Source organism: Lagopus leucura, unplaced genomic scaffold (assembly GCF_019238085.1).
Source record: "Lagopus leucura isolate 7727_CA_CO unplaced genomic scaffold, USGS_WTPT01 Super-Scaffold_100034, whole genome shotgun sequence".
Lineage (NCBI taxonomy): Eukaryota > Metazoa > Chordata > Aves > Galliformes > Phasianidae > Lagopus > Lagopus leucura.
The window spans coordinates 1545527-1571050 of NW_024962283.1; the positions used below are offsets into that span (position 1 = coordinate 1545527).

The 25524-nt window shown below is 52.0% G+C and overlaps 1 protein-coding gene across 4 annotated transcripts; it reads left to right on the forward strand.

Annotated features, from left to right (window-relative positions):
• Positions 1-218: 218 nt before the first annotated feature.
• Positions 219-21454, forward strand: ST14 (ST14 transmembrane serine protease matriptase). Of its 4 annotated transcripts, none has more exons than XM_042882518.1 (19): positions 219-306; positions 11362-11521; positions 11759-11886; positions 12412-12482; positions 12980-13140; positions 13368-13403; positions 13735-13972; positions 14203-14342; positions 14767-14864; positions 15425-15534; positions 16500-16630; positions 16923-17027; positions 17462-17569; positions 17763-17876; positions 18069-18197; positions 18548-18734; positions 19108-19382; positions 19644-19780; positions 20238-21454. In XM_042882518.1, the coding sequence occupies exons 2-19, from the start codon at positions 11365-11367 to the stop codon at positions 20397-20399; spliced, it is 2487 nt and encodes an 828-aa protein (XP_042738452.1). In that variant the 5' UTR covers positions 219-306; positions 11362-11364; the 3' UTR covers positions 20400-21454. The 4 variants fall into 4 exon arrangements, with proteins under 4 accessions (XP_042738452.1, XP_042738453.1, XP_042738450.1 ...); XM_042882519.1 differs by lacking the exon at positions 219-306 and adding an exon at positions 952-1045; XM_042882516.1 differs by lacking the exon at positions 219-306 and adding an exon at positions 3693-3756.
• The last annotated feature ends 4070 nt before the right edge of the window (positions 21455-25524 follow it).

The window sequence follows — 25524 nt, forward strand, 5'->3', positions numbered from 1 at the left end:
CCACGTGGCCAACTGAGGGCAACTTGCTGCGCTTTTACAGGTCCCATTCTCCCAAGTCAGTAACTATTCTCCTTGCATTACAGATGGAGAGATGAATCATGCTGAGACAACTTACAGGAAGAGCTGTCCTGTGGAAATCCTCGGTTGCACAGTACCCAATGTTCACCAGGAGATCACACTCCTTCGCTGGAGCCGGGGGCTGCCGGTTCAGCTGGAAACCGCAGTGCTTCTGGATGACGTTTTCCCCTCCTCCCACTGAATCAGCCTTCTATTTACCCATTGGAATGCAAAGTAACAGGACACCCTGTGAGTTTTATCTCTCTCCCGATCTTTTGTATCGCTGTCTAAGTTGCCAGACCGGATTGGAAGTTTTAGCTGCAGACATATATGGGGTGGTTTCAGGGTTGTCTGGCAGGAATCTGGGTGGGAGGGTGCTGTTGGTGAAATTTGAATTTGGGAGTCACACTGAGAACAGAATCCTTGAGACGCTGCGGCAAGGAAAACCCTTTGTCACTGGCTCTGAATCTAACCCATCGCTGCTGTGCCCATGTGGATGGATGGTGCTTCTTTGTGGAGTTAGAATTACTGGGAACTGCCTCCACCAGAAGACGTTTCCCCTGCAGGCAGCCTGCCTTCGCTCCTTGTGTAAGCAGCTACCTTTTCCTCTTTTCCCTGCATGGCATTTCCAGGACTGATGTGAAAGAATTCTGTTCGGTCAGATGGTGTTTGCTCCTCCAGCAGCTAATCCCTGTCTCCTCTGGGACTCTCCTGGGGGTAGAGCTGGCTGTGGTTTAGCTCCTGGAATTGTGTACAGTTGTAACAAAGACAGACTTGTTTCTCAAAGTTTCGGTTGTACCTAAAGCAAGTCATCTCCTTCTTCCTAAAGGTATTTTAAACCTCAGCTTTCTGCTCTCATGCTGCTGTTGTGGCCATACAGATACAAAGAGAGGAGGCTAGGTGGAAGAGGTGACAGCCTTTATTGAATGAACTGCTGTAAGTGGGCAGAAATGGAGGCTTTGTTTGTTGCTGACTGCTACCATTGCAAGTGAGTAATTTGCTTGATCTTTCTGCTTTAATTACATCTTTCTTAATAGTGGAGATGGACTTGCTGAGTTCAGCATCCTTCAGTCAGACCAGAGAGACACGTGGCATGTCTGCTAGTGCAAAAGCACGTGGCATATGCTTATTGAGAGTGGTGCTTTGATGTTTTGGGTCTGTACAGTGGTCAGAAGGAGCAGGCCACCACCTACCGTGGCAACTTAGCCATTATTGTAACACAGCCACTGTGCTTGGGCAGCAAAGAGAAGGGAATCCTGTCATTTAGGGCTCTGAACTGACTGCCTTCCAGCTATGTAATATTTTATATTCAGCAATGGATTGCCTTCTTGTTTTCCCAGCCATGATTGTATCTTCTTTTTCAAAGAGCCAACTGGGCTAATGAATTAGTTTGCAGAATGTCAGTGGCTTGAATGACAGGAAGCACTGAGCATTTGCAGCTCTGCGTGAGACCAGGAGCTGTGGATCTTTTCAAGAGACACCTTAGGTCTCAAAGAGTGAGACTGCCCTCATTAGCCACATCCCAGAGCACAGCATTTTCTTGACACCTGCCTGGAGGAGACTAATTGATATGCAGAAGAGGAGGATAAATTTGCAGAAACAAAGAGCGGTAGTTCAGCTCAGAGTAGCTGCTTTGTACATACGCTGTTTTACTGGGGTATTAAATCAGATTGGAGCACCTGCAGTGAGCCAGGGAGGGAAAAGCTGTAAAACTGGAGTGCTGGGAAGGGCTGGGCATCGGGAGAGAGCTCAGAGCAGCTCCTGACATCAGCCAGCCAGGTAATTTCAGCAGTCTGACTAACAAAGCCACCTTTTGAAGGGGAATACCTTAAATCTGAAAATAGTTCCTGCCCTGTGGTACTCAGCAAGCAAAGGGATTCTAGTGCCTGATAAGGGAGCTGGGAAAGCAGTGGCAGAAGCACTTCTGCAGGAGCACAATAGTTAAGTTTTTCACCCGGAGAGAAAACAGCAGGATCAGAGAGCAGACATCATCCCTTTTTCCCCAGGGAGGCACATGTGAAAGGGACAGGAAGCTTGCACTCCGCAGGAGACATTTTAGAGCAAGGGCAAACAAAGGTAACGCAGCACGCATCTCCCTGCGGCGCTGTGAATCAGCATGCAGCTTCTGTTACACCAAACCAGAGAGGTGGCAGGTGTGTGTGTTCAGGTATGGAAGAAGTCAGTTTCAGGGCTGGAGGCAGTTGTTTTAAAAGGAGGACCAGTTCAGACTCTGATTTTTGAGGGGTACGTTGTGTGGTGGCATAGGCTATGGCATGTAGCATGGAGAAGGGAAGAACTTTTTCAAGGAGGATGGTTTTGGTGTCTTTGATGCTGAACGTAGGAAACCTAGAAGTTAGTGTCATTGGAGTCATCTTCCCAAGAAGAGGAAAGCAGTGGGGTAAAACTGTGTTAGGAATGCAGATTTTGGTACTGAAAACTTTCTTTTAGATCTGCATTAGAACATCCTGAAAAAGCAGATCTTTTCTTCTGATCTCTCCTTCTCATCCCTGGCAGTGCTGCTTAATATGAGGCTGTACAATTGCTGAGACACGTTGCCCAAATCTTGCAGTGTGGGATTTGGATATAGTGTGGTTTCTGCTGTGTTGTGTGTCATTGTGTATCTCTTTTCCTCTGGCTGGAGAATGATTAATTGAAGAGACCTCTAAAGGCCATCTGTGCTGCTACTTGAGGGATCTAAATGGTGTACAGGAGGGACAGAAAGGCTGTAGTGCTGTGTGAGGGATCAGGGTTGGGGTGTATGATGGACAGTGGTCCATGCTGCTGCCTGGGGGATCTGAGTGGGGATGCTGGGTGGAGCTGTGTTACTATAGAAGGGATCTTTGTGGGGTGCATGTGGACAGAAGGGCTGTGCTGCTACCTCAGGAATGTGTGTGTGGGCTTCAGGGACGTGGGACAGAGGGGACAGCTGATGCTTGAAGGGTGTGAGTGCGAGTACAAGGGGTACAGAGGATCTGTATCACCACTTCAGGGATCTGGGTGAGGGTTGTGGATGGACAGAGGAGCTTCTCTGCTTGAAGGAATCTGGGTAGGAGTGCTGGATGGACAGAAGGTCTGTGCTCTGCCCACGGGATCTGGGTTGGGTACATGGCAGGCACATGGCTTTGCTTCTACTTGAGGATGTGAGTGAAGGTCCTGGATGGACAGAGGGGCTGTGTTGTTACTTGGGGGATCTGGGTCGGGGTACGTGGTGGACAAGGAGACATGCTGCTGGTGGAAGTATCTGAACTGGGGTCCATCTGCTGGAGGCATCAGGGTTCGGGTACCAGATGCACAGAGGAACGGCTGCTATTTCAGGGATCTGAACGGGATGGTTGGACCGGATGACCTTGATGGTCTTTTCCAACCTCGGCGATTCTGTGATTCTGCGACTGGGGGCACAGATAAGGACACGCTGTGCTCGGGCAGCTCCCCGGGGTTCCCACGGGACGGCTGTTGTCACCCTGCTGCCCGACGGGGAGCACACAAAGAGCGGGCAACCCCAGCCTCCGGCTTCACCCCAACCGCGACCCGCTCTGCTCCCTGGCCGCTTCCTGCTTCCCGTACCGCACCTGCCGGAGGGCCGGGCCGGGGGAGGAGCCGCGGAGCGCCGCGCCATGGCGGCCTGAGCCGGCGGCGCTGGGCATGGAGCGCGGCCCCGGGGCGCCCGGCGGCGGCATGAAGTACACGGCACGGCTCCAGGTGAGCGTGAGCCCCGACCGCGGGATGGGGGAACAGCGGAGGGCCGGAGATGCCCGCTGCTTTGTGATTCGCGGTGCTGAGGTTGAATGAGTGGCGGCCGATCGGGATTTCAGCTTGAATGCGCCGCGGTGCGGGGCTGGGTGCGGGGTGCCGAGCAGCGCTGCTCGCCCTAGAGAAGTGCTGTGGGGCTTTGCTCGTTAACCGGTGAGTTATCTGCGTGCTTAAGCCGCAGTCTTTGCTTTCTGGGGAAAGCGAAGGGTCGATCGGGAGCAGCTCTGCGCCCGGAGCTCTGTTCAGTACCGCAAAGCTGCTCCAAAGCGGCTTTGGACTGATGGCAAGCTGCGCGTTTTCTCGCTGCCTTGCTTGTTGGGAGCCCAGCGAGGGCTGCTAGTTGTCATCTGACGGCGGGTCGCTGGAGCGCTGAGGAGGAAGCTGGCCCACAGCAGGAGAAACTGGTCTCCCTGCTTCCAGCCCTGTGTGCAGCCTGGCACAGGGAGAGTCGTCTGCAGTGTTATGGGTGAGGTCCTGCGTCACCCTTGTGCCAAGTGCTGGTTGTCCTCCAGGAAAAAGGACGTTTGGGATCCTGACAGCCTGCTGCTGTGCTGGGATGGAGGTGATGGCCTCAGGTTGCGCCAGGGGAAATGTGGGTTGGTGTTAGGAACAACTTCTCCAGTGCACTGCATAGGGGGTCACCGTGCCTGGGGGGGTTCAGAGCCGTGGGATGCGGCACTGAGGGATGCGGGCAGTGGGAGTGGGCTGAGCTCGGGGATCTGAGAAGTCTTTTCCAACCTGAAGGACCGTACAGCAGCTGTGGGTTTCGTACGTCTTCATGTCGCGGCTGGATGCTCGAGCCACCTCTGCCACACTGCGGTTGAGCACAAGGGGTCTGAGCACAAGAAGAGCTGACGTGCTCTGGGAGGTCTGTCCTTGCAGATGAACGCTTTGAGGAGTTTGTTCCTGGTCGTTCAACTGCTGTTGGGCTCAGTGGACCTGGAAACATGGCGGTGCAGCAGATGGGAGTGTTTTGCAATGGCTGTGCTTCCTGCTCTGAGATTTACAGCCCGTGGGTGCAGTGCATGGGGAAGCTAATCCTTGTCCTTAGAAAGGTGCAGAGCTTTTCTCTCAGGTGGTGCCAGTGGCTGCTGGGTGAGCTGCTGCTTGGGCCAGTTCTGCTGCTCTTCTTGCCAAAGGCACAGACGGATAAGGAAGGCACAGAGAGAGAGAGGCTGAAGTTGATCGAGAGTGCGGAGGACCTTTGCTCTGTAAACAAAAGATCACTGTAAAACTGTTGAGGGAACAGGGAGAGCGGTGTTGAGGGCCTGGCTGGGGAATGTATGGCACCAAATGTTCTCACCTTGCTCAGGGAGAGCACGCCGTTTCCAGCCAAAGGCCATGCAGACTCACCTTACAGAAGGTGTGCTGTGATATCTGGGCAATGAGCTCACACAGAGGAGAGAGCAGCTACTGCAGCGGCTGAGTAAGGGTGGATTTGCTGATACAAGGCTTTGCTTGGTCAAAGATTCTGGTATTTCCCCTGCTGTTGACCCCAAGTATCGAAATATCTTGGCCCAGGTCCACCTCAAGACTGGAAGAGCCAGTAAAGAGTGTGGGCGAAACGTGATGATGAGCTTAGGATGCTTCACCGAGGTCTGGAGCTGTTTGTTGTTGTTCAGACACTACTGTGCACCAGGCAAGTTCTAAATAAGCTACTTGCATCTGTGGCGTGCTTCCCTTCTGGGCCTTGGAAATCAGGGAGGAATTTCCAGGCTCACAGCTATATGTCAGGCCTCTGAGGCGACTTTAATTCCCACCTCTCCCCAGGGTTGACAGTCTTACATGAAAAAAACCTGCTGCAACAGAAACACAAATAGATGTGGTCACTCCTATGAGCTGTGTGTTGCATGACAGAGCTGTGCTGATAAGGCTGATGCCAAGCCTGTGCTGTCCTGTGCAAACATTAACTTGGTTTCTTCTGTAATTAACCCAAGGGGATTCGGTTTCTCTGTGACTCAGGATGGTCACAAGATTATTGAATGCTATAAAGACCTGTGTTTGGAATTGGTGTGTGACAGGTATCTTTCCCTGTTAAACTTGCCCTCTCTGCCTGGAAGTTGGACAGACTGGAGGATTCTGTCCCTTATTCCCTTCTTGGTTCAGATGCCATCGTTTTACAGTGCAATTACCCTTCATAAGGAACTACTGGAGGAAAATAAAACACTGATAAAGTTTCGACAGTGCTTTACTGCCAATCCCAGGGCAACGCAGTGTGGACATGCCTTAGTGAAACTTAGCTCTTATGTTTGCCATTTCCATGTCGTTCTTATCAAGAATTTGCATGAAAATTATCCTTCTAAGTTTTCTTTATGGAGCAGTACTGAGGTTTTCAGCAGGTGTTGGTGCAGCAGTTGGTCTCAGCTTGGTGTAGCTGCACTTGAGCTACGTGGGTGAAGTGAGTTGCAGGCTGTGCACATGCTCCCAGTAGCTTTTAGGGTATTTTTTGATGTGAAACAAGTTGTTTCCTCATGTGCCAGCACCATAAAACTGCTTTTGTCTTTGAGTATCATCTGGAAAACTTTGGGTTTTGAAAGAACGATTTTCTGTGGTCTTTCTGCACAGCAGTGCACAAGCCTAATGCACGGTAAGCCCTTGGAGGGTCTGTGGGATCTGAACTGCCCCTGTGAAATGCCCGTTTCTCTTCCTCTGCCAGGCCCAAGGAATGCAGTTGGTGATGAAACACCGCTTGAGCAGCAACTTCCCTTTCTGCACCCCCATCAAATCTCAGTCTTGAGAAAATAATTGTATTTTGAAGATCTGTAGTGAGAATAAGGTGTGGGATGTGATGGCGTCCTTGCTTCGCGAGGCTTTTGTACCCAGTCCAGAAGGAGGAGCTTTGCTGCAGCGAAGCAGCTGGGTGTGATGCAGTGTGTGTTATTTGGAGGCAGGCAGTTTCCCTGTGCAACAGGGGGAGGTCTGTGAGCCCACTCCACTCCTCTCCAAGGCCTGGCTGTCCCAGGCAGTGAGCCTGCCCTGCTGCCTGCAGCCAGAGCTGGCTGATGAGGTGGCTGATGGCTGCCATCCTTCTCATTTCCAGTACTGCACGCTGCTCATGTGATAATTGTTATAGATTTTATTGAGCAGGTGTGGCTGGAAAAGGGGAGGTGAGAACTGCCTCTTGGATACACAGGCTGGGATCCAGAGAGTGATTACTTGGCAAGGGTCAGGTAATGGTCTGATGGCTCTCCTTCATCTCAGGCGACCTCCCCCAGGTCCTGTCTGACTTTGCACTGCATCTCTTGGCTGTGTGCATTGGTCAGGGAGCTGTAGTGCAGACCTGGAGCAGAGGGAAGGAAATGGGCTGTGCAGAGCCACAGAGCTGCCAGCAGAGCTGGGTGATGCTGTTAGTCACAAACCTGCTGTTCGCTTCTGTGCGGATCTGTGCAGAGGAGATGGGGCTGGAATGTGGTAGCAGTCAAGGGAAGCAGTTGAATCCCATGTCTGTGTTGTGCCGGGCAAACAAATTAACTGCTGGTGATAAGAAACAGGTGAAACTCATGGCCAAGAGCCCAGCAGTTGTGTGGGGCAGAGTCCAGTGAGGCAGACGTGGACACCAGGTCAGAGGACGTGCCTGGGAGGGGTGCAGAGCAAAGGGGGCTGTTGGTGTGTGGGCTGTGCTGGCACTGCCAGGCAAGCCTGAAACCAGCCAGTAAGGGTAATGAATCGCACATTGGCCAGCCCTCTGTAAACATCTTGCTGGGAAGAAGCACGTCCTGACCTTGCTGGGAGTCCCTGCTGCAGGAGAATCTCTGCTTTCCAGTAAATCATCTCCCATCCAGAGACTGCTGTGGCAGTTCCCACCCTCCCTCTGTGCCTGCTGCATTTCCTGCTAACAGAATTAGTCACTTCTGCATCTTCTGGTTTGTCCAGTCAGGCCGATTACGGTTGCTGTCTAAAAATAAATTACGTAGCTGTTCTGCTGAGGAGTGGGAAGGTTTGCTTACATACTGGATGTCACTGGGAGCCCGTCACTGGGGAGCTGCATGCAGGAGATCTCGGAGCACAGCATGCATCTCTGTGCACACTCCTCTCCTGATCCTCCTCGCAGTCCGTGCTCCAGGAGGAACTGAGGTGTGGGAGAAGTGAGGCACCTTCTGAAAACAGGCGCTGAGTGCAGGAGTCCCAGTCCTTGGTTTGTTTTGCTGAGAAATCAAGGCTTTGCAGAGATGAGAGGAGATGCTAAGGGTGGCACAGGATGCTGCAGTTCCCCACACTGCAGTCTGCCCAGCAGTCTGACCACTAAATGAACAGCTGAAGGCTCACCTGCTGCTTGGTTGAGGGCTTTTTGATCTTCTTTTTTTGGGGCAGTTTGGGCTGTTGCTTGCTCTTCCACATCAGGAAGACTCGGATTATTAAACGCTGACTTCCCGACTCTTCACCATCCCCAAAGGATATTTTGAGGAGGCCCGGGCACGTGCTGCTGTACAAGAAGCTCCTTCTTGTCACCTGGAGGCTTTTCAGAAGTAAGCTGCGGAGAAAGCATACTTCCCTCTGTGCCCTGGTAGCTGCAGCTCAGGGTAAGCTGCTCCTGAGTGCCTGTCCTGCCTCCTCAGCTGTGACACACATCTTTCTGGCCCTTTCACTCGCTTGGCACGTGTCTTTCCTCCCAGGACACTGCAGGCAGCAGCACCAGTCGGAAACCTCCGTGCCTACCAGAGAGCCCTGCAGCCAGAAAGGGCTGAGCGAGGAGGAGCAAGAGGAAGTAACTGAACCTGTGACTAACGCAGGCAGAATATCAAGGAAGGTTTTCTGCTAAGGTTTAGAGAAGTCGTTTCCTTGTGAGGGCTGAGAGAGTCGGACCTCGGATCGCTTTGTGCTGGCGAGTGTCTCTTGGGGAATCATGAACAAGGTGAGAGCAGGACATGCGTTCACATCCTCCCTGATTTACATCTGAGATGCTGTTGTGGTGAAGGGAAAGTTTGGTCCGTGTGAGGAAAACGCACAGCAACAGTCAGCTAAAGGAGATTGGAAAAATGGTCATCTTTCTCTTGATTTTACTGTGATCTTTTGGCTCTTTCTTGCTTTTGGTTCCATCTGGTTTCTGCCTGGCTGAGGGGCACTGAGCAGCAGTGGAGAGGAGCTGTTTTTCCCCGACAGGCAGAAGGGGCAGCAGCAAAGAGGATGTGCAGCACACTGAGTGTGGAGCAGTGGCTGAACTGTGCCGTTTGGACACAGATGTGTCTGGTACTAAGGTCAAATGGGTGCTTTCTGTGCTGAGTGTGGGCAGGACAGATTACTCAGAGGTTGGGACAGAGCTTTGTCTGAAATCTTCTGGCATGGTCTGGTACATTCCATGGTGCTTGGGGAATGCTTCAGATCCTTTGTATCGACAGGGGACTTGTCAGGAATCACTGGTGCTTGCCCAACCTGCAGTATGCAACAGGTTTTCAAAGCATCTTCATGCAGGTCAGAGGAGGCTGGGAAACAATGGGGCTTGTGAGGGGTGAGCATGGGAGAGGATGAGACCTTAGAAGAGAGGGTAGGGACAGAAACGTCTTTATCTCTGGACACTGGAAGCCCAGGAAAGCTGCTGCCAGGTGAACATCATTAAAGCCCTGGAGGTTGTTCTCTTGCCTTGGGCTCCTGCAGATGTTAGATGTGAATTAAATACTTTCCTTTTGCTGACAACAGCAGCGTATTGGAAATCCTGGAGGCCAGGTCCTGGGAAGGGTTGGCTCTGCAAGCAGTGGGGAAGGGGAGATGCTGGTGAGGTTTGTGGTTGGGTTCTTCCCTTTATGTGTCCTTTACGTGAACTGTGATGGAAGACTCCCGAGCAGAAGGTTTGGGGGATTTGTTTGCTTTGGGAACTGATGCTTTGAGTATGCAAAGATGGTGCATCAGGCACAGAATCTTGATTTGATGGAAGAGTTTCTTGATTTGAGGCGTATACTTGCAGTCAAGTTCTCTTTGTGTGTTTTCTCTTACAAAGTTTTGCATTTTCAAGTTCTGTGTGATGGTGGAAGCTAAGCCAGCAGCAGAGCAGTCGCAGTGGGATGATCCTTGTGGCCTTCTGAGCCTTTTCTTTCTGCTGGCAGTGGCTGGATGTTGATGACAGAAACAGTCTGACACCTCAGAGATGATGTGGTTCATTTTGATTTCTTTTTGCCAATAATAAATAGCACAATTGAACGAAGGCTTCCTACCCCATGCTGTCGTTTTTCCTGAGTTGTTGGAGTTTGTGACATTTGTCTTTGAGCAGTTGGTGACGTTTCTGAGCTCTGACACTGAGAGGGCAAGCAGTGTCTGACCCAGCGTCCAGTTGGCTGGAATGTTACCCCCTTCCAGAGCACAGCAATGCATTTGAAAGGAGCAGATTTGCGCTGGTCAGCATTTTGGGTTGTTGTGTCCTTGCTGTCAGCCGGAGCTGGAGGAGAGGACATGCTGAGCTTCCTCTGTGCACAGCTAGAGCTGCCCTCAGCTGCACAAGCTCTCCCCATGCTGGGGGCACGAGGCAAGCCCTCCCTTCAGAGGACATTTCCAAATTCCTGGTGCGTGCCCTGGCTCTCAGCTACGCCCTCCAGCTTTCATAAGGAGAGCTGAAGTCATCCCTCCTCCTCTCCGTGCGCTGAGTGGGCACACAGGGCGAGCTTGTCTCATCAGCATGGGGATGGGAGGTGGGTTTTCTCTCTCCAGTTTGTCCCAGCTGGAGGATGGAACACACTGCTCTGATTCCCTCGCTGGGTGAAGCCTGGGCAGCTGCAGGTATGTGGGCAGGGCGAGGAGCTGGGGCAAGAAAGTGAAACTGCAGGCAGCAGGGGCTCACTGACACTGGTTCCTGGCCGTGCTTTCATCCTGTGCGTGCAGAGCTGATGCAGGGCTGCGTGCTGTGACAGAGCCCTTCCCCTCGGTGGCCCAGCCCAGCGCAGGGCGGTGATGGCTGAGTGCTGCTGATGCCATTCTTCACTCCTGGGTGAGACCTGCTGATATCTGCCAGCATGTTTTGTCCCGAGAGGCAGGCTGGCTGCTGGCGGGGTGGGAGGGGAGGGGGGAGTTGTTTGGTGTTCATCCTTGTGTTTTATTGCTTCTGTAAGGCGTTTGTTCTGAGTGAGAAGGAATGTAGGAGTGTTGTGTTGGCCCAGCAAACGCACGGCGTGGTGTGAACATTCGGGGAGGAAGTAGTTTGCCTTCTGTTTCGAGCACGCAGCACTGCTGTGTCCTGTGGGGTGGCACACCTGTCTCATAGCAGGTGTTGTGGTGATTTTCTGTCTGCTTTTTCCACTCGCCCTGAGGTTCTGGGTTTGTGACCTGCCACAGCCTTGGGTGCCCCAGCGTTTGCTCCAACTGATCGGCTTGGGTTAGGCCCAGAAGGAAGCACCCACTTCCTTTTGGGGTGTGAGGAGGAGGCACATGTTAGCGCTGCTGTCTGCGCAGGATCCTGCTTGGGGGTGGCTGTGGGGCTGCTGGCACTGAGGCATGTGTTGTGCTCTCAGTGATGCCCGAAGGCTCTGCTCTGTGTCTGTAGGTGCCTGACTGCCTTGCAGTGTTGGATCTCTCCAAAACCAAACCTGGGGAAATGACCTTTCCATTGCCCTGCCCTCTCTTCCCATACAGGACATGAACAACCTGGAGGAAGGGGTGGAGTTCCTCCCTGCCATGAACTCCAAGAAGATGGAGAAGCGTGGCCCGAAGCGAAGGGTAGTTGTGGCCATTCTGATCATTGCTTTTCTGCTCATCTCCCTTGTCACTGGCCTCCTGGTTTGGCACTTCAAATGTGAGTGTGATATTAAGCTAATGTGGGGTGGTGGCGTGCGCTGGGAACATAACCCTGCTGTTGTGGATTTGGAAGAGCTTCATTACCAAGTGTTGCTCACGTGTGACCTTCCTACAAAGTGCAGTAGCAGCCAGAGGCTCCAGAAAGCAGAGAGCCCTTTTCTCCCCCCTCACTGGAGATCAGCTGTGCCACAGTCCCTGCCCTGACTGCCTTTCCCTGTGAAATGTTGCCTTCCAGACAGGAACGCGCCTGTGCGGAAAGTCTTCAACGGCCACCTGCGAGTTCTGAACTGGGAATTCATCGATGCCTATGAGGACTCCAGTTCTCCAGACTTCATCATGCTGGCTAAGAAGGTGAAGAGCACGGTAAGCATTTTCTTGGATCCCTACTGCTGAGTTTTTGTTTCTGTTCTGTGGCCATAGAGATCCTACTTGGAGCTTGGAGCTTTCTCACTTCTCTCAGCTCTTCCTGCTCATCACGAGTCGTGTGACTCACTTTTAAATGGATCTTGGTATCACAGCTCCAGCCCGTTGCCACGCTGTCTCCCTGCCCTGTGGCCCAGTGTGCCATGTGGGGTTGCCTAGGCAAATCCCAGGGCTGGCAGGTTACCCAGGTCTGGCATGTAGGGTCAGAGAGGAAAAGCAGCTCTACAGCTGAGCAAGCTTGGGGGCTGGGGCTGAGGCAGGAGCTGGCTGCAGGAATCTGGACACTTGTCTCCTTCTTTCAGCTCTCCTTCTTCCACTCTTTGGCCCCTGCAGATTCCTGCACTCCTGGGATGCTGGGTATGTGTCCTGATTTTCCTCCAGAGGCTTGAAGCTCTGTCTGTCATTGTCCTTTCTGCTCTCCTTACTTTAAGATGTGCTGATCATTCTTCTTTAAACTCCTTTTAGGTAGAGGATATCTACAGGAGTCATCCAGATATTGGTCCTTACCATAAGGAGACAGTAATCACTGCGTTCAGGTGAGTGTTAGGAGATGCTATCTGAGCTGAGATTGGGAGTGTAGGAAAGCAGTTCTGGGGTGTCACATTGGCCATAAGACCCTCTTTGCTGGGCTGCTGTTGTTGGAGGCACCTCAGTAGTCACCCCAAGTGAGGTAGTAAAGGTTGGGCAGTGAAAAGCAACCTCACAAGCATTGTGCTGAGCCAGAATATTGTTTTCTCCAATCTGTCTCATCGTGTGCTGAGGGAGATGTCTTGGGAGAATTGGATATGGTGCAGTAAGCCCTATAAGACACAGCAGCTGGTGTCTGGCAGCCTGGAAAGGGGTCTTCACGGACTGACTGGGGCCTTTGCTGGACTTCAGTTTGCTCAGCTTGTTATTGAGGCTGTCCCTTTCCTGTGGTCATCCTCCAACAACAGCTTATCATTTGACTGGCCCCCTCTCTTTTGATACGTCAGCCCTCCCATGTGTGTCCTTGCTGTCCTCGCCCTCACTCCATAATCACCCTCCCTCACAGTGAAGGCAGTGTCATTGCCTACTACATGTCAGAGTTCGTCGTCCCCAAGTACTGCGAGGAGAAGCTTGACCACGCCATGGCAGACAGACAGAATTTGGTGCAGAGGCTGAACCCACGGCTGCGAAACCCCATGCTGAGGGTGGAGTCAGTCATTGCTTTCCGTGAGTGCTGTGTTACTGTGTGGGACTGGGGAGGAAGGGAGGCTCTGGTGTTTCACTGGAGCACTTAGCTGCCAGTTGTACCCCTGCTTTGGGTGCCCTTGGCTGCAGGGGCTGCTTGCAGGGTAAGCACGAGCCACAGCAGTGCAAACCCTAACGACCTCTTCAGCTTTGTGTGAAGAGACTTTTCACAGCTCAAAGGGTGACAGCACCTCTGTTTCTTCCTGCAGCTGCCGACCCCAGCATCGCTCAGAGTCCTCGGGACAGTAAGTACAGTTCTTCAGTCTCAGTGTAATAGCCTCTGTGCATCCCCAGGTGTCTGCAGGGTGACAGTTTCCCTTTTGGGGTGAGGAAGGGCCTGAGGGGAGGGGCTTTGCCTGAGGCAGATCTCCATGTGCTGCTTGGAGCCGGTTTGGGGTTGGCCAAACTTGCTGTTATCCAGCAGTGGTGGGTGGCCTGGTCTGTCCTTTGCAGTGCCTTTCTGCAGGAAGGCAAAACTCCAACACGTCTGCCGTCCTCTGTATACCCTGCACCCACAAGAAAGGTCTCTCCTCCTCCTCATTTGCCCTAATAACTCTTTGCTGTTCTCCTGGGCAGATAGTTGCCTTTTCACCCTCCACGCCAAGGAAGGGGAGATCACCAGTTTCACCACGCCGGGGTTCCCCCACAGCCCGTACCCCAACAATGCACGCTGCTACTGGACACTGAGGGCAGATGCCAACTCCATCATCAGCCTGACCTTCAAGACACTGGACTTGGAGCAGTGCACAGACAGCGGTGACTACATCAAGGTGTATAACTCTCTGAGCCCTGTGGAGCCCCATGCTTTGGTGAGGTGAGTGTCCCCAGAGTTTGGTGTTCCTTCTCCATAGGGTGGGGAGAGGGGTTTGTATTGGCTCTGTGTTGGCTCTGTGTGTGGCACCGAGTCCTTGTGGGAGCTGACAGGCTGATCCTGAGCTGCACAGAAGTCCTGGTGGTGGAGCTCTTGTCCCTGCTCAGAGCTGATCTGTGCTACTTGAGGCTCGCTGTGCAGCTGCCTCACAGATTCTATTCCTTCCTTCGTAGGCTCTGTGGGAACTATGCTCCTTCGTACAACCTGACCTTCCTGTCCTCCCAGAACGTTATGCTCGTCACGTTGATTACCAACAAGGAGGGGAGATTCCCTGGCTTCAAGGCTGAATTCTTCCAGCTCCCAAAGATGAAAGGTAAGCATAGACCTTGGTCCAGTTTTCCCCTCCTCTCCCTACCACCAGCAGCTGAAAAGGGAAGTGCACCTGTGGCTGTGGTCAGTTTGCCAGGCATTTTTCCAGGGCTGGGAGATGTGGAAGCAAGGTCCCATCTTAGCTCTTTGAGCTTGTCTTGCCTGCAGCTCTAGGGTGCTGTGATGATGTCCCCTGAGGAGGGGAAAATAAAGAATTAGGACTGGCATGCAGATGGGTGTATGCAGGAAGTTGGTTTCCTGAGTGCTTTTGAAGCCTTGGAGCAGGAGCTGCTTTCTGCCAGAGATTAACTTAAATGTGTTAAGGACTGGTGCATTTCTCTCCTTTCCTGCCTCAGCCACTTATGTCTTGGGAAAGCCACATCTCTTTGAATCTCTAATCTGCTTTCATCTTCCTGCTTCTCTTCCAGCGTGTGGTGGGACTCTAAGAGGAGAGAGTGGCACTTTCACCACTCCCTATTACCCAGCACACTACCCACCAGCCACAGACTGTGTCTGGAACATAGAGGTAAGACACATTCTCCTCTTAGCCTTAAATATTGTGTCAAATGAACCTGCCTATATGGGACAGAGTGCAAGTGAGTTTACAGAAGGCACTGCCTAGAGGCTTAGAGTCTGAGATGGCTAGAAGAGGTTTTAGGACTAATGTCAAAGGCAGAAGAGGCTGAGGGAAGTCTGGACCTTGTGTGACACTTATTGTAGCCCCCAGTAGCTGTAGCTTTGCACAGTGCACTTGATCTGGGCTTTGGGACAGAGCTGTCTCTTGCTGGTAAAACTGCTGGCAGGGTCTGTCTTTTGCCCTGGGGGGGGTGGACACAGTTGAGAGAGGTCTGGCCTCAGCCTTCTTCTGTGTGCTGCTTTAATGTGAGATCCTAGGGTCAGCAAGCTAAGTGGCTGTCTGAATGACAAGGTGAGCAGTAGTGGCTTTTTGGGAAGGTTTTTCTTTTTCTGCTTGACTTCTTTCCTTTCTCAGTTATCTCTCCTTATCTCAAACGTTTTCCCATGTAACTCATTCCCATATCTATTGCTTCAGAAAAGCAGCATGCCTCTGACTCTCTCCTTTTGCAGGTTCCCTCTAAAAAGAACGTGAAGGTGCGTTTCAATATGTTCTTTGTGCTGGAGCCCGGGGTCCCAGTCAGCTCCTGCACCAAGGACTACGTGCAGATCAACAACACGAGGTAGGTTTTGGGCAGCCTGTCTGACTGTGTCTCAGGCCCTTCAAGTAAGGAGGGGCTGTGTTCAGTTCTATGGCATTCTGTGCTTTCCTTAAACTTGCTGTGGGAGCAAGGTGCTGTGCAATTTGGGCTGAGGCAAGGTAGTGCTCGGGTCTGACCTCATAGCTCAGTGGCCAGTGGTGAAAGCAGATCCACGCTCCCTGTTCTGAACATCAGACAAAGGGTTTGTTGCATGCTGCAGCTGAAAAAAACCCAAAGATGGGCTGTGGAGCGTCACATTCCATGCATTTTGTGCAGAAAGGCAGGTCCATGAGGAAACAGCTGGTGTGATTTTGCTTGGATGAGTATTTCCCCATTGTTAGGCTGACTGCATCCCCTTCTCTGATGCATTTACTTTTAGATTTACTGTTAACTCTTACACAACCTAATGGAAGCTGGACTAAAAACACAGTGTGGGACTGCATAGGGGAAGCAAGCAGTGTTGTTTCACAACATTTTGGGCAAGGGAGCTGACCCTTTGAGGAGAGAGGGTTTCAAAATCAGAATGTGTATCTCTAGTCCTGAGTAGCTCCTGTTGTTCTTCCTTGTGAAGCAATTTCCTACTGACCCATCATGGGAAGGGATCCTGGGGCTTTAGAGGCTGCCCTGGATGGATTTGAGATCAGAGAGACAGTGATCAGCTTCAAATCAGGGATCTGGGTGAACTTGTGCCTGATTGTCATCAAGGCCACAGTTTGGCGTTGCTTGCAGCTGGCTCCAACCTTCTGCCAGCTACAACAAAATCCAGCACTTGTGTGCAGGCCCTGAGATCCAGCAACTCGTGCTCAGTTCTGACCTGCTCTGTTTTCTGCTGTTTGCCCGCCTGAAGTGACCCTTTGTGGCGATGGGGAAATCAGGGATGTAAAAAGGGCTCCTCAGTGTTGATGTGTCGCATTCCCTTGGTGTTCATTTTCTCATTTACCCATCAGGTACTGCGGGGAACGTTCCCAGTTTGTGGTGGCCAGCAGCACCAACAAGATAGCAGTGCATTTCCACTCAGACCGTTCCTACACAGACACTGGTTTCTCTGCAGAATACCTGTCCTACGACTCCAGCGACCGTGAGTTGAAGCCTGGAGGCCATGGGTGGGAACTGGAGGTGTTCTGCAGGATAAATGACCGGGGCCTCTCCCTGTTCTACACTTCTTCTGTCTTCCTGTAAATCGGGAAGCATGCTTTTCTGGGGATAGGAGCACGTCTTGTTTTCCTGCTGATCTCCTTGTAATCCTCTGTTCTGAGGGAAAGCTGTTTTTTACATTGGATGCTGCAAGGAGGAAGCTCAGAGCATTGGGAAGTACCACAGGGGGGGCAGCTGCAGGGCTCACAAGTTGTTTTGCTTCTCTTCCCTCCCAGCCTGCCCTGGCAAGTTTGCCTGCAACACCGGGCGCTGCATTGAGAAAAGCATGCGCTGCGACGGCTGGTTGGACTGCGTGGATGGCAGTGATGAGCGGTCCTGCAGTAAGTGCCCTGCCTGCCTGAGGGTGCTGTGCTGGGTTTGTTCTGGCAGTGAGCCTCAGTTCGGTTACAGAACTGGGCAGGAGTTGCAGAGTACATGTGGAACACCCGTGTGATGCATGGATGTTGTTCCTGTATGCAGGAGTTTCTCCTCTTGCATTCACAGCGCTATCTAATATGTGTTATTGTTCCTGTTGTTTGAAGTTAATTAGAGAGGAGGGGATTCCCTGGTTTGGGATCTTGTCCTGAGGCGTGGGGCTGTTTTCTGAAGGAGAAATGTGCTGCTGGCACATGCTGTTTTCTGGTGTGCTTGCTTCTGTGTGCTTGAGTTCCCACTTGGGAACCACCCAGGTTTTCCTGTGGTGCCTCGCATGTTGCTGGTGACCCCATGGGTAAATTGCAGATCTCTCCCCTGATTTCTCTCTGTTCTTTCTCAGCCTGTACCGACCAGCAGTTCAAGTGCCAGAATGGCTGGTGCAAGCCCAAATTCTGGCTCTGTGACAACGTGAACGACTGCGGTGACAACAGTGATGAGTTGCAGTGCAGTGAGTAACTTGTGCTGTGGGCAGGATGGGCTGAGGGCTTGAAAAAGGTGAAGGGGTGAAAATGGTGGAAGCACCGGTGTTTGTAGCTGCAGAGGTTTTACTTATGTTGGAGGAGAGGGAGATGGATGCAGCCATACAGATTTTCTAGGACCGTGTGTGCTTTGCTGTTTCTCAGGAGCTGCTCTCTCCTCAGGTTGTGCAAACGACAGCTTCAAGTGCAGCAATGGGAAGTGCATCCTCAGCACACAGAAGTGTGATGGCAAGGACGACTGTGGAGATGGGAGCGACGAGGGCACCTGCAGCAAAGGCAAGGATGGGCTGTGGTGGGGACCTCCCTTGAAATGCAGCCTCTTATGGATGTTCTTGTGGCTGGGCAGCCTGGAGAGCATTTCTGCCCGCAGTGGCAATGTCCTGGGATGGGCAGAAGTGGGGAGGGGCTCCTGATCAGCACAATTTCCCCAGTGCTGGGACTAACCCTTCTCCTTTGACCTTCCTGCAGCAGCCCAGTCAACAGTTGCCTGCAAAGATTACACATACAAGTGCCGCAATGGACTCTGCATCAGCAAGCAGAACCCAGAGTGTGATGGGCAGAATGACTGCGAAGACAATTCTGATGAGGACAACTGCAGTGAGTACCCAGCAAAGGGAATACGTGGGGTTCTGGGCTGGGCCACTTAAACCAATGTGTGGTAGAGAGAACCCCTGGGCAACAGCTCGGATCTGGAAACAGCTCTGTTCTTTAGCAGTGTGCCGAGTGCCTGCATTGTCCAAGATGTTTCCAGAGGGTTTACAAAGAGAATGCAGGCGTTTGTCTGCATGTTTACTGATTTGGCCAGTGAGTGTAGCAGATTTGTTTTTATGCTGATAGCTGACAGCGTCAGCCATCCCTGGTGTAGGAGGGAGCACTTGTGCTGTTCTGGACAAAGGAAAAGAGGATGGTGGGAGTATCTAAGTGTCTCTTCTCCTTCCTCATCCCAGACTGCGGGACCCGCTCCTATGTTAGGAAATCACGGATCGTTGGTGGGCAGAACTCAGATGTGGGAGAGTGGCCGTGGCAGGTCAGCCTCCATGCCAAGAGCCAGGGCCACGTCTGCGGAGCCTCGCTCATCTCAGAGAGCTGGCTGGTGTCAGCAGCACATTGCTTCCTGCAGATTCAAGGCATCAGGTAGGTGGGAGCTTCTGCCAGGGACACTTTGTGCAACAGATCTGAGGGCTGCCTGGTTTAACACTGTCACAGACGGATGGATTTGGGGGAGAATCTTGTAGTGAAGTGGAAGCAGACAGTTGGAGTACACTGTTTACTTGTTGAGGTGTCACATGAGTTCCACTTTGTGTTTGCAGGCACTGCAGTGATTGATAGATGGTGGGATTTGGGCTGACAGGTCACCCAAAGTGGCACTTCCCTTTTCAGCCACTTGCTTCTCTGAATAAGCAGAAAGATTTGTAGGTTTTGAAGACAGCAGGCACAGTTTGTGAGCTGGGATGTCTGCTGGCTCTGCACAGCAGGACCTCACACCTGTACTCTGTGACTCCTGCAGGTACTCAGATGCCAGCCTGTGGACAGCCTACCTGGGCCTGACCAACCAGAGCAAACGCAACGATGCCAACGTGCAAATGAGGCAAATCAAGCGCATCATCTCCCACCCCTACTTCAATGACTACACCTATGACTACGATATTGCTGTCCTGGAGCTGCAGAACCCTGTCACTTTCTCCTCTGTCGTCCAGCCCATCTGCCTGCCCGATTCCACGCACAACTTCCCTGTGGGCAAGGACCTGTGGGTGACCGGATGGGGAGCGACTGTGGAAGGAGGTGAGCACTGAGGTGACTTCGTTTGCTGGGAGACCAGAATCAGATGTGATTCTCTTGGGAGTGCACACAGTTGAGGTCTCAGAGCTCAAGGGAAAACTGCACTGGGAAAAGACAGTTGTTGCAGTGGGGACTTAGCTGATAATTAATTGGTCACTTGTTAGGAGCTGGAGGCACGAATGAAGCGTACAGGTACGAGACTGTACAGGGGTGGGGGCTGCTGCTAAATGGACTTTGTGCTTACGCTGCTTCTGGTCCTTGCAGGCAGTGGATCCACCATCTTGCAGAAGGCAGAAATCCGGGTTATCAATCAGACTATCTGCAACCAGCTGCTGACCGACCAGCTGACGCAGCGCATGATGTGTGTGGGGGTCCTGACGGGCGGCGTGGACGCGTGCCAGGTAGGCGAGCGCTCCACTGCACTGCTGATAGCAGGGCCAGCTCTTTGCTCAGCATTTTTTATTCTGGCACACTGACTCGCATTTCCACACTCAATAATACACTGCACGTCTATGTGGACCCTTCTGGGTTCGCACGGACAAACTAGAATGCATGGCAGCAGCAAATTGTGTTTATTGGTGCTGTGGTCTCATAAATGGATCACTGGGTCGGACAGCAGTGCAGCTGCACTCAATTATTGAGAGCCTTGGTGGCCCCTTATTTAGATTTGTTCAGCTGGTTTTATTCTGGCGTTCTTGATTCAGGGGGCTGGTTTGGTACATTGGATCGAACAGGAAATTGTAGGACTCGACTTAATCAAATTATTTCATCCCAATTTTATGATTTTTATGATTTACTTTAAAAACTTTTTTTTTTTTAATGTTTTTGTATTTACAGTATGTTTTTTTTTTTGTGCAGGGAGACTCAGGAGGGCCCCTGGTCAGCGTGGAGGACAGCGGGCGGATGTTCCTGGCTGGCGTTGTGAGCTGGGGTGATGGCTGTGCACAGAGAAACAAGCCTGGAGTCTACAGCCGGCTGACAGCCCTGCGGACGTGGATCAAGGAGAAGACGGGGCTCTAGGGGCTCTGCACAACCCCCAGCCACAGCCACCTCCTGCACAGCACCGCCTGGGCACAACGCAGGGCTGTGAGGCACTGCCTGAGGAGCTGCCTCCAGTGTGAGCCTCTACCTCACCGCCTCCCAGACTCCCAACCCTGGGCTGCAGGGTGAGCGCAGCCCTCAGTACTTGGTCCTCCCAAAGCCACATCTCCACCTCTTGATTTCTCTCCTATGGGGAAGCGAAGGCGGTTCCCACCCCAACCCTGAATGAACAGTCAGGGAACAGAGAATTACCGAAATTTCAACTTTATTTAAAAAAAAAAAAAAAAAAAAATTAAAAAAAAAAAAAAAAAAGAAAAAAACACACAGTGTTTTTAGAAGCAAGCTTCCTGGGAGAGGTTCAAAACAGTCTCTCATCATCTATTTCATCTCATTCATTTATCTCATTAAATTGTTTTTAAATTGTCATCTGCAATCTTCCATCTGGTCTTCAGTGATGAGGGGGGAGAAGCTGTCAGCCTGTGTCCAGCTTGGCTTCTGCTCTTCTGTCCATGCAACGCTGCGTAAGGAGCCCAGGGCTGCAGCACTGAGGGAGAGAAGCAGAGCTGCAATGTGGCTGTGGAGGGAAACCTGGAAAAGGCAGGGCCCTGCCCCGAGAGCAGAGAAATAGGCATTACCTTCTCATTGTGCTTCACGTTGCTCCTTGGTACCCAGCACCACCATTCCCACTGCACTGAGGTGCTGCATTGCGCCGTGACTTCGTCCTCACAGGGAGATCCCAGGGACAGACAGGGGTGTTCCCACAGCTTGGCCCCTGCAGAAACAAAACAGGTTAGCTGGGCCTGCTCCCCAGCTGTCAGATCCCCCACTCTTTGTACCTGTTTTAAGGAAAAAATGCAACCCTGTGACTGCTGAATGTGATTTCTTTTTCCTGTGTAGCCCAGTCCTGACCCCAGGAGAACACACTCCCAGTGAATGTAGTTAAATCTTTATCTGTAAATACATTTTTTTTTTTTTTTTTTTTTTAAGACTCTCTATGAAATGGAAGTGCTCTAATAAACTGGGATATTTTATAATACGTGGTCTGGGTGGTTCTTCATGGGCTTCTGTGCAACCATTCCTCTTCTAGGAAATCTGCAGCACAGATCCTCCAATCCAAGCTCATTTCCCTGTGAACAGCTGTCCAAGGAGGAGGCTGAGCATCACAAATGGAAGTGCTCCAAAACCCTTTACCTCTTCTCCTTCTCAGCAGCTGCACCAGGCTCTGACTTTGGGCAGCCTCAGGTCCCCAGCCCATTCCAGAGATGCACAGCTCCTTTGTGCTGGACTGGAAGAGGTGCTGACACAGGCAGTGCTGCAAACAGCTTCCCACCTGGAAACACAGAGACAGCACTGAGCTGCTGCAGTTTCTTCTGTAGCTGGCACAGGGACTGCTCTGTGTGCTCAGCTGCACTGCTTCCTACAGCCAGGAAAGCAAACCCTAAGGAAAAAGCAGAAAAGCTGAAAAAAAAAGAGGAAGATCCACACACCCCAAAAGACACCACAAGGAAAAAGATAAATAAAACACCACAAGCCACCAACAGCTCACAACCAAACCGTTTCTCAAATCCAAAGTCCAGCCTGGACACAGGGTGCAGATGGATTTGTGCAGCACACAGCTGCTCTCTGTTCCTGCCAGCTTCTTTGTCTGGGGGACAGAAGGATTTTAACTGCTTTATAGTCTCACCAGAGCGCTGCAGAGGCAGATGTGGCTGGCAAGGTGATGCATTGGCCAGGGTGTGCCAGAAGCACAGCTGCTAGGGCTTGCAGGGGAGGGCCCGTGCTTCACTTGTCCCTACAAAGAGACAAAGAAACGTCTTTGTATCTGAGCTTACACAATGCTGCAACAACATACAAGCCTTTACTCTGGGCAGTCACAGCCCAGGGTCTGTGACACAACACTCACACATGGGAAGGCTGGGCTGTGTGCCAGGGTGACCCCACAGCTGCAGCACTTTGTTCTGGCCACGCTCTCAGCATTTGGAGGAGAGACACTCAGACTGGAGCAGAACAAGCAGGGTGCAGTGCATGAAGCTGCTCCCCAACCTGAAGGATGGACGCTTGCAGGACTGGAGAGCAAGGACTGGCTGTAGTCACATTACAGCTCATGCACACGAGTAGGGAAGCAGCAGGCAGCTGCACACAGCTTGCTGCTGTGCTCTTCCTGAGCCCGGCCTGGCTCAGCACCTCTTGTTTTCCCAGAAGATGCAAGGAAGCTGCCATAAGCACAGCTCACATCTCCAAAGCTGCTGGGGTGCTCACACAGCCCTCTGTGGGAGCTTGAGCTGCCCAGAGGTCTCCCCTCTCCCCACATCCACTCCTGTGGTTCCTGCAGGTTTTCCTACCTCTGTGCAGACCCTCTGTCCAGTCCTGCTGCTGGGTGGGCTCCTGGTCCGGTGCAGGCAAATCCTCTCTTGGTTTTCTCACTAGAACAGAACCAAGAGGGAAAAGTCAGTCATCCACGCTCCAAAGCCGCCGCTCCCCACCTCCCAACCCAGCTCATGCTGACGGGCTCAGCCCCGTGGTGACAGGCTCTTTGCTGAGCAGGCAGGAAGAAAGCTGTTTTCCGAATCCCCCTCATCAGCACGAGAACAGAAACCTGCCCTGGGGCTACAGCTGCCTTTCTGGCTGCAGGGTTTCCACCTGCAGCACTGGGAGATGCCTGCCACAACTGCAGCAGTTTAAAGCTGCAGCACACTGCACAAGTGGGTACAAATGGGCACAGCTGCACCTCTGAATTCCTGCAGGAGGTAAGGGAGGACAATGATCAGAAAAATGGCCCTAGGATTTAGAGCTTTGTGCTACCTTGCAAGGCTGGAACGGGCCGGCCAGAGTCCTCTGCCCATCATCTCCCACCAGCTCGGGAGGCACAGCTCTTCTTCATGCAATCAGAGAAGTAACCTAGCTTCAAAAACAAGAGAAGATCAAATACCTGTCAGCACCCACCCAGACTGCAGGCTGCTACTGAGTCCGCAGAGTAGATCGAAGTCCTCTAGACCAGCAGCACTCAAACTACTGCAACAGGCAAGAAACAAACAGCATCAGAGAGCTGGAGACCCACCAGCCGTGCCTCACCCAGGAGCAGGTGGGCTCAGCCTTACCTCCAGGCAGCACAAATGAGTGCTTGCTCCCAGCTATCCCCAAGACAGGCTTTGCACTAAGCATCATCTGCCCTGAATTACTGGGGAAAGAGAAGGAAGGTTTCTTAAAAGCCTTTTTGGCTCAAGCATCGATTTCATCCTTGCTTTTGCCAGCACGTTTCCTTCATGCCCCAAACATACATGTAACCAGAAACTAACTGCCAGCAAAGGGCTGCATTCACAGAGCCTGCCTCTAATGGAAAGCTCCTTTCTCCCACCATTGTGAGCTCCCAGTGCCACCCACACCAGAAGGGGTGATTGAAAACCCTGGATAACATTGTCTGATGCACAAAGGAGGCGAGCAGGGGAAAAACATACCACACTGATCCTTGCTTTGAATGTGCATTTACTGTGCCTACAACTCGAGATGAGTTGTGTTTGCACTGCAGTCTTGAGGGTTTGGCAACGCAGAGCTTGGAGTGGTTGGGACAAGAGCTGCAAACATTAATGGGTGGCTGAGCTATGGCTCCAGCATCACCTTCATCTTGGCAGAGAAAGGCCAGCACCCTTAAGCCTGCCTCCAGGGTTCAATAACCCGGGTCAGAGTATTGTGCAGACAAAAGGAAGGAAGCAGCATAGAACTGCCCTACCCCAAAGCTTTGCAAGCACTTGCTGCTTTGGAGCTGCATGATTACTGCTTTGCTTCCCTCCTTGCCCAGCTTCTGTGCTCACACCTCCTGCAGCCTGGTGAGTGCCAACACTGGGCTGCAACTCCCTAAGCTACATCAAGCTTAGAAGCCTCTATCAGGACTGGAGACCTACAGGCTTGGGACTCCAGTGATGAGACAGACAATTAATTCCCTAAATACCCCCCCTCCTCCCCCCTCCATTCCCTACAGCCTCACACGAGAGCACAGCAATCTTTCCCCTCACGTGCTTTCTTCCCTGCTGCTATTGCTGGCTTCTTGCAGCCCATTAAAGCAAGCCAAGGAGGAGTGCCAAGAGCAGGATTTCAGCAAGAGACAAAGCCTGCAGTAAGAGATCAGCCCTGGGGAAACTGTGAGGCATGCAATGGGGGGTGGAGGGGCTACCAGAGGCCTGGATGCACCCAGAACAAGCAGGTCCTATGCAGTACTAAAAGCTGTCAGAGAAACCAAGGAAATCCCAGTCAAGACTCCCATGGCATCAGAACAACATGAAAATAAAGTCACACAATGAGCTGGCCTACCAGATGCCCTCTGTGCCCTAAGGCAAACAATACAGGACTACTCAGAGCTCAGCTCCTGCTCCTACAGAAGCCATTTCTTCATGAAGAAAAGAATAAATGAATTAAAAAAAGCACGATTAAACCAAGCTGTGCCCTGGAGCTCAGACCCCACTAGATGTCCCTCTCAGCCAAGGCACAAATGCTCCTGGATCGTCACCAGGAGGAGGACGAGAGAAATCCAAAGGCCAAAGGGGAGGGAGCCAAGGGGAACAAGTGCAGAGGAAAGGAAGGAGCAGGCAGGGAAGGGATACAAGAGTAGGCAGCACCAGATGGAGAAGAGAGCTAAGCAGTCCATAGCAGCTGGCTTTGCCTGCAAGGTGCTAAAACGAGGTACTGTGGGGGGGAAAAGTGACCCATAGAGTCCCTGTGCTTGGGTTGGGCAGCTCAAGGAGTTTCCTCCAGCAGCTCACTTGATGTTTTTCCCAGCTCACCAGGCAGCTCCAAACCATTTCCCCTGGGCTGTTGTTCAAATGATTGCCTCCAAGTGGCAATGTGTCAGAGGAAACAGCCCTCCTGCTGCTCCACGTTAATAGAAACAAGCTGACAGAACCCAAAAGGTGCTTCATTTCAATGCAGGGTGCATCTGATGCAGTGGGATTTAGGTACTATTTGGAAGGAAGAATGGGCTCACACTGTCATCCTCTGCATGGCACAGCACTTAAACCTACCGCAGCCCAACAGCAGATCTGACACAACATGCATCATCTAACACAAGCTAGAAGGTACGTGAGCCCTGCTCTGAACCAAAGGAAAACACCCC